At 35.8% G+C, this 8,395-nt stretch overlaps 1 protein-coding gene across 1 annotated transcript; it reads left to right on the top strand.

The window, feature by feature from the left end:
• The first annotated feature begins 4,950 nt into the window (after positions 1 to 4,950).
• LOC145004835 (9-cis-epoxycarotenoid dioxygenase NCED2, chloroplastic-like) lies at positions 4,951 to 7,149 on the top strand. Its single transcript, XM_078963842.1, has one exon. It carries the CDS (start codon positions 4,996 to 4,998, stop codon positions 6,754 to 6,756), a length of 1,761 nt encoding a protein of 586 aa, XP_078819968.1. The 5' UTR covers positions 4,951 to 4,995; the 3' UTR covers positions 6,757 to 7,149.
• The last annotated feature ends 1,246 nt before the right edge of the window (positions 7,150 to 8,395 follow it).

Here is an 8,395-nt window from a genome sequence, read left to right as displayed (position 1 = left end):
CCCGGTATTGGAACTGCTACCCGCCAGTTCTGGTTCCGATTCCAATATTTTAGGAACCGGTATCACCGGTTCCGATTCCGATTCCAACTTTCTAGGAACCGTTGGTTCCGGTTCCTATTCCAGTTCCAATCAAATATGGTGGGAACCCGCCTATGCTCACCCCTAATTTTTGGGATGTTACATGTGGTAAATTGAAATAATCTAATATACCTTTTTTCTCATGCTATGGGGGTATTCAAGAAAATGTGATATAAACATTGTAGTACATAGGTGTTATCGTACTTCACAATGGAGACATATCAATCAACATATATAGTGATGTATTACGACCATTGATGGACAAACAACAAATCAAAAGACCACAAAACCATAACTGTATCCCTTCCCAAGGTGAAGGTCCGATCCAAAAAATACATCCCTTGACAAAGGATCAATCACATAAGACGAAACTGTGATGCTCAGTTTCCCAGGACTAAGTCAATGTCAAAACTACTAAAAAAACTATTCAAGAGTATGATATTGTTGATCAAAATAACCTATAGTCATGTTCGTACAAATTTAAAACATTCTAGAAATTATTCTTCGGTAGTATAAACATCTTTATGCTACATAGTCGTAAGGAAATTGTATAAAACATACACAAAACAAACACCATAACTCAAATGTCATAGTAATCTGCAACATCTATCTATTGCGTACTTTCAATCCACCACAAAGCAGCAAGCTCCTGCGAAGTAAGCTCCAACAACTTGTTAAGGGGATGTTGCATACAACTATATATATATATATATATATATATATATATATATATATATGTATGTATGTATGTATATATGTATATATATATATATGTATGTATGTATGTATGTATGTATGTATGTATGTATATATGTATGTAACATCCATAAAATTTCAATAAATTTAAACTTTTCAAAAACAACCCAAATCCATTAATTATTATAAAAAGGTTTTCAGTTTTTTTATTATCAGAGTATCCAAGAAACATCATTGTAAAAAATTACGAGCGGTATGATCACGCCTTCACCTTGCCACGATCTCCTGAAGAACCTGAAACAAAACACTGAAACCGTAAGCCCGAAAGCTTAGTGAGTTACCCCAAAATACCAACCATATATAACCATACTCATATCATATCTCAATACAGAACAACCATGCATATCGAGTCTACAATGTAACTGGTCTGTCCGTATCGGGCCTTCAGTCCACCTGGTCCACTCCCTGAATCTACAGTATGACTGGTCCTCCTACATCGGGCCTTCAATCGGTTTGGTCCACTATCTGAGCCTCGACACGTCTGGACCGCCCTCTTGGGGCCTTCAGCCTATCCAGACCGCTTGTTGGGCCTACGGTATATCCGGTCTGCCTTGTGTATGTTGTCCTACAACACAAAGCAGGACCTGCCTCAACCCAACCCTAGCCAAACAACCATGTGCACATAAAGCAGTTAATCACATAACAATCCTCATCCAAACAAACGGTTCAATCAGATCATGCATCATAACAACATCCTAACTAGGATACTGACCTAACCGGTCACTAACATAACATTACCCTATATACCAGGATACCGACCTTAACTAGGTCACTAACATAACATTACCCTATATACCAGGATACCAGCCTTAACTAGGTCACTAACATAATACCATCCTAAAACCAGGATGCAGATCTAGCAACTCAATAACATATCAAACAAATACCTCGATTCCCATCTGATAAAGGGCCGACCTTGGTGCTGTAGACCCTGTTGATATGGTGAGGATAACTCACCTTGCACTTGCCGAACTAGAGAGATAGAATCAAAACTCCCGATCACCTCCATGAACACCACCACCTGTTACTCCAAGGAAACCATATCCATCAGAACCAAAATTACCAACATACCCTCGAAAGGCAACTGGTCAATTCTTGAAAGTCAACCTTCCTGGTTGATCCTACTCGCCGAGTTATCCTAGTGACTCATCGAGTTCACTTAACTTTGATACCCACCATAAACAACTCGACTCACTGAGTCATCTCCCAGACTCACCGAGTCACTATGCGACTCAGTGCCTGAAACCCCAGACCAACTCGTCGAGTTATCTCCCAGACTCACCGAGTTCAAATGGAACTTAATCGAACCAAACCCCGACCCTACTCATCGAGTCATCTCCTAGACTTGCCGAATTCATATGGGTATTCCCATAATTGAAAGATATAGAGCTACTCCTTTGCTCCAAACAGTAGATCTGGGTCCCCGGAGTGCATTAGCAACATAAAGTTGCTACCTTTACGTGCTTTCATGACCCAAAATTCAAAACCCAAGCTAGAAAAGAACTTAACTCATGGGGAATGGCTTTTTCATTGCAATTAAAAGGGCTTTCTGCATATTGGATCCAAATAGAACTCAGATATGGAGTTTCAACTCCGGATCTAACTCACGCACCAAGATCTTATCATATTATCCCCAAACAAACCCTAAAACTCCATGAAAGATGGATTTAGAAAGGAGAAGGCCAAGATAACGATTCATTACCTCTAAAATGACCTCCCACTGAAGAATAATCCGAATCTCCACAAATCTTCTTGATCCAATCCTCTTGATCTTCAAGATCTCTTCATAAAATCACTTATCTAGGCTCCAAATTGCTTCCAAGGACTCTCACTCACGATTTAGGGTTTTTGGATCTCAAAAGGGTCGTAAGGGGCTGAGGGGTGGACAGTAGATCCTTTAAAATAGGGTGCAAACCCTAAATCTTAGGGTTTTCTCTTCCCAGCACCAACTCGTCGAGTCCACCCTCTAATAACACTTTGCACCCCTAAACTCTTGCTTCTGAACTTGGGATGTTACAATATATATATATATATATATATATATATATATATATATATATATATATATAAAGTTTAACGTTATGTTATTTTCTATTAGCAAGTTATAGATTATACGGTAAAGTAAGATACATATAGTTCTAACATCAAGTATATGTTCACAATTACCAGCATCTAAATGCCTTATACTAGGGTATGTAATTGCCTAATGTATAACACCCGATATAGGGGAAGCAGTTGTAATACTATTAGGAAATGTTTCCATGATTAAAATCTATGAAATTAAGTTGTCAAACAACTGACTAACATAATAATTTTACAATACTTATTGCTTAAAATCTATTATGAAACATAGTTGAAATACGTTAAATGCATACAAAAATCCTTACACAATATATGTATATCTATTGTCAACTCTTGGCTCGGTGGAGTCCAAATTCCCACAAATCGTATCAAAGGTAGTACATAACTGTTTGTAAGTGAAATCTCATATCACTCTATCCCATGGATACATATGTCGACAATTGCACTTAATAATTATAGGTATCGTTTGATGTAATATAAGAAATTATAAGTAACTATATACCTGTTAAACTCGTCTAAATTAGAGACGAGTGCAAGAATTTCTTCGGTAACTGGATGACAAGGGTATTTCCCACAAAATCCCTTATCTAGCGTATATCCTAGAAAGACTCTCACAACGTCTCTGTCATCTAATTGATGAAGTAAGTCATTAAACACATGCATAACGTTATCCATTCTTACTAAACGTAAAGCAAGAAAAATTGAAATACACTTTGTTTAAACTATGCAACACATGCACTAGGGCGGAAATGGTCCCCGAACAGTAAGCCGATAATACAACATAAAGCTTTCATGTCCAAGCAAACCCGATTGTCGTATACCGGAAATAGAAGTTCGTGATGGTCAACTAGATGAAAAGTAATATATTACCTGCAAATGAGATATCGAGTAAAGGGTGACATTTTACACCCATCGACATGCTAACATAATCACCAAACATAATGATCTAAAGATGGCCACACAAAGTGGTATTGTTGTAAACAAACCATGATTTCCTGCCTGAGTCCAGGCTTGCAAATTGTAGTCATAACCGAATTGTATGTTCTGTTATGCTACAATCAAGCGAATCATTAACCAGACATTTGTTGTATGTTCCAAAGGACATTCCGAAACACAATTTTGTAACAACACATTCTAGAACCGAATTTTGGATCAACATTTCAGATGTGATCTACATATTCCGGACATGTTCTATGCATTTCGAACGTGTTCCACTCATTCCAGACGTGTTTCGGACAAGTGAGAATTAGAATACTTTTAAGATTTGTTGATCTAATGTACACATATAACCACATGTAAACCTATAATAGTCTTAAAACCACCAAAAAACCAAAGGTAAACAAACAATATCTACAAAATTGCAGATATTATTTACTTTTTAACATATAACCTAAATTAAAAACATAAAATTATAAAGATAATCGAAACTTACATATAAAAAATGGTAGTCTTCATTACTAGAAGAAAATATTGTTTCAATTAGATTGGTGTAGTGAATGAAGTTGGAAACAAGGGAGTTTGAAATAAAGTCTAAAATGGATTTAAAATGATATTTATGAGTAGATTATATTACCGGGTCGGACCCTATATCCATCTATCGAATACGAAATTCAGGTCATGAATAGGTCATTCCAAACATCATTTTACATATTTATTTTTCTTTTATAAAGAGGTTACATTATACAATTTCCCATTAAAAAAAAAAAGCAAACACCAATCCACATAGTTGTTTTAATAGTTCAAAATATTAAGATTTGTTAGGATAAGTAGAGGATTATGTGACACCCGTATAATAAACTTAGTGCTTGTAGATCGACATCATCAATGACCATAAGTTTACCGTAACTCTTTCTCTAAACTGGCCCCACACTCCTACACAGACAAGTATGTGGTCTACCAATATATTTGTCATGTCAAATACCATGTAAAATACACGTGGTCTTCTCCTTTGTTGTCCCCGTCAGGCCCCATTCCCTCTCTTCTTCCTCTATTTATCCCCCCTTCTTCTCCATTCTCTCTCATTCACCGATACTAACACCTCCAGCCCTTCATTACTTCTTCACACCAACAACCAAATAAATGGCTGTAAATCCTTATACATCAACGTTAGTTTCATCTTCTTTGTCTTCCAAACCCTACAATCAGACTATTCGATTCATCACCATTAAACCAACCAAACCTTCAAGAAAAGCTTCCATCAACTGTGCTGCTCTACAGTCTTCTCCCTTACTTCATTTTCCACACACCATTAACAGAGAACAACAAGAGTCACACTCACACCACCCACTGCAATGGAACCTCTTACAAAGAGCTGCGGCCACCGCATTGGATATGTTCGAAGGTGCCTTAGTTTCACGCGAAACTGAAAACCCTTTTCCGAAAACTTCGGATCCACGTGTACAAATCTCCGGGAACTTCGCTCCGGTGCCGGAACAAGCAGTGAAACATAATCTACCAGTTAGTGGATCCATACCCGATTGTATTCACGGTGTGTATGTTCGCAATGGGGCTAACCCACTTTTTGAACCTGTCGCGGGGCACCACCTGTTCGACGGCGATGGTATGGTTCATGCTGTAAGCATCGACGGGAACTCTGTGAGCTATTCCTGTAAGTTAACGGAGACTAATCGGCTTATTCAGGAGAGGGAGATGGGTCGACCTGTTTTCCCGAAAGCAATAGGTGAGCTTCATGGACATTCCGGTGTTGCTCGATTGGCTTTACTTTATGCCCGATCATTATTGGGTTTGGTTGATCATAGCAAAGGTATGGGTGTTGCGAACGCCGGTTTGATTTACTTCAACAACCGGTTGCTCGCCATGTCGGAAGATGATTTGCCATATCAAATAAGGATTACGCCGTCGTCGGATATAGAGACGGTTGGACGGTATGATTTCTCCGAGCAACACATGTCGACGATGATAGCTCATCCGAAGCTCGACCCGGTAACTGGAGAGATGTTTGCTCTGAGCTACGACGTCGTCAAGAAGCCATATCTAAAGTACTTTAAGTTTTCGAAAGACGGAGGGAAGTCGCCGGACGTTGAAATCCCATTAGACGTGCCGACGATGATGCATGATTTCGCAATCACCGAGAACTTTGTGGTGGTTCCCGACCAACAAGTGGTGTTTAAACTCCAAGAAATGATAAAAGGTGGATCACCGGTGATTTACGACAAGGATAAAAAGTCTCGTTTTGGGATTTTACCAAAAAACGCAGAAACATCCGATGACATGATATGGGTGGAGTCGCCGGAAACATTCTGCTTTCACTTATGGAACGCTTGGGAAGAACCCGAGACTAACGAAGTCGTCGTGATCGGTTCATGCATGACTCCACCGGATTCAATTTTCAATGAATGCGACGAGAATCTTAAAAGCGTTTTATCTGAAATCAGAATAAACCTAAAGACTCGCAGATCAACAAAACGTTCGATTCTCCAAGAATCGGAACAAGTCAACCTCGAAGCAGGTATGGTTAACCGCGACAAACTAGGTCGAAAAACCCAGTTTGCATACCTCGCCATTGCTGAACCATGGCCCAAAGTTTCAGGCTTCGCAAAAGTTGACTTGACCACCGGAGAAATCAAGAAATTCTTCTACGGCGACGAGAGGTACGGCGGTGAGCCGTTTTTTCTTCCCAGTGGCCGGAACTCTGAGAGAGAAGATGATGGATATATTTTGTCATTTGTGCATGACGAGAAGACGTGGAAATCAGAACTGCAGATCATTAACGCCATGACCATGTTGATGGAAGCTTCAGTTAAACTTCCATCAAGAGTTCCATACGGGTTCCATGGCACTTTCATAAGCTCAAAGGATTTGGCTGAACAAGCACAGTAAAAACTCATATATATACGTATATATACATACACTCATGCATATATATATATATATATATATATATATATATATATATATATATATATATATATATATATATATATATATATATATACACATCTTCTATGTGTACATACAGTGCGTGATTAATGGTTAAAAAGGTTTTACCCCGATCGAGAGATATGCCTGAGGGATGCGTATAGAGAAAACACATCCCCGGAATCTCCTCAGCCTTAGATGGTAAAAATTTGATTTTGGTGTTAATTAATTAGTTTTTATGGTTTTTGGAGAACCAAGCATGCAGCTTTTGGAGTGAAGCTCAGCTGGTTTCTGCTGTTATCCGGTTACAATTATTGAAGAAACATGAATGTGCTTTTCATTATTTTCTGAATAGCTCTATACTAGCTATCTCTTCTTACGCTAAAATGATATTTTAATCAGGTTCCATATAAACATTAAAGTGTTAATTATGAATATTTTACAATTAAGACTAGTTTGATGTATGACTTGAAAAGTTAATTAGTTTATTAAGACTAGGTTAAAATTTTAAAATATATCTCATAACTTAATTATAAATTAACTAAAAAAATATTTTGTAAAAACTAGTTCATGCATAATTAAGCTAGCTGAAAATTTACATAAAATGAATATGTTTTTTATATAATTAATTAAAGATATATTTGAAAATTATTTAATTTTTTATTTTATAAAAAACTGGTTGAAGTAGATTAAAAAATGTGTTTATAAGCTATTTTTTTTGCTTAACAAATAAACTTTTGAAAAGTTCAAAAAAATAAATAAATTCACTGCGCACAAAAGCCTAAAAACACACCAAAACTTGTTTTTGAAATCGAAAACATTTTAATTAATTAAATAATATTTTGGTTGGTTTTTGTGACGGAATTATATAAGTTTAGGTTTATAACAGGTGTCGTTGATAGGTCATAGAAAATATTATATTAAAGCATATTCTTTGACCACCAAAAATAAAGTATAATTATTCTAGTTCTTCTCCACTTTTGCGTTGATCAATCATTATTTAAAAACATAATCGTCATTTTAATCCATCTTATAAATGTGTAAAGATGCTGGAAAATTTTCCATATGATGTGCATGCATCAAAATGAAAAATAAAATAAAATTGTATGCAATTAGTTTAATTAAGGTATGTATAAAAGAAGATATGTATTACTAAAATGTATCGTTTTCAATTCAACATGATATATATATACAATTTAAACTTGGGATATATAACAATTGAGTGTCAGTTTATATATGTCTCAGTAAAATGTCTCTTAATCGATATTTTAAATGATGAATATTGTTAAATTAATCGATTTTCGTTAAAAATATGCTAATAACGCGTTAATTTGTAATTTTTACAATGCACTACATATGTAACTAAATTATATTGTTAATAATATAATAGTTTAATATATATATATATATATATATATATATATATATATATATATATATATATATATATATATATATATATATATATATATATATATATATATATTGTTAATTTATCAAGTATCATCCAAAAGTAAAATATTTATATGAATCTTTATGATTAAACATAGGACACCGATAATTAGTGCACATGGTTTCCGCTATCAAAATAACAATATAC

The sequence above is a fragment of the Lactuca saligna genome, chromosome 7 (genome assembly GCF_052625555.1).
Source record: "Lactuca saligna cultivar CGN05327 chromosome 7, ASM5262555v1, whole genome shotgun sequence".
Lineage (NCBI taxonomy): Eukaryota > Viridiplantae > Streptophyta > Magnoliopsida > Asterales > Asteraceae > Lactuca > Lactuca saligna.
The sequence above is the reverse complement of the archived record's forward strand: the minus strand, read 5'-3'. Positions and strand labels throughout refer to the sequence as shown.

Coding starts and splice junctions, on each gene's coding strand:
- LOC145004835 (XM_078963842.1), top strand. CDS start 4,996: ATGGCTGTAAATCCTTATACATCAACGTTAGTTTCATCTTCTTTGTCT.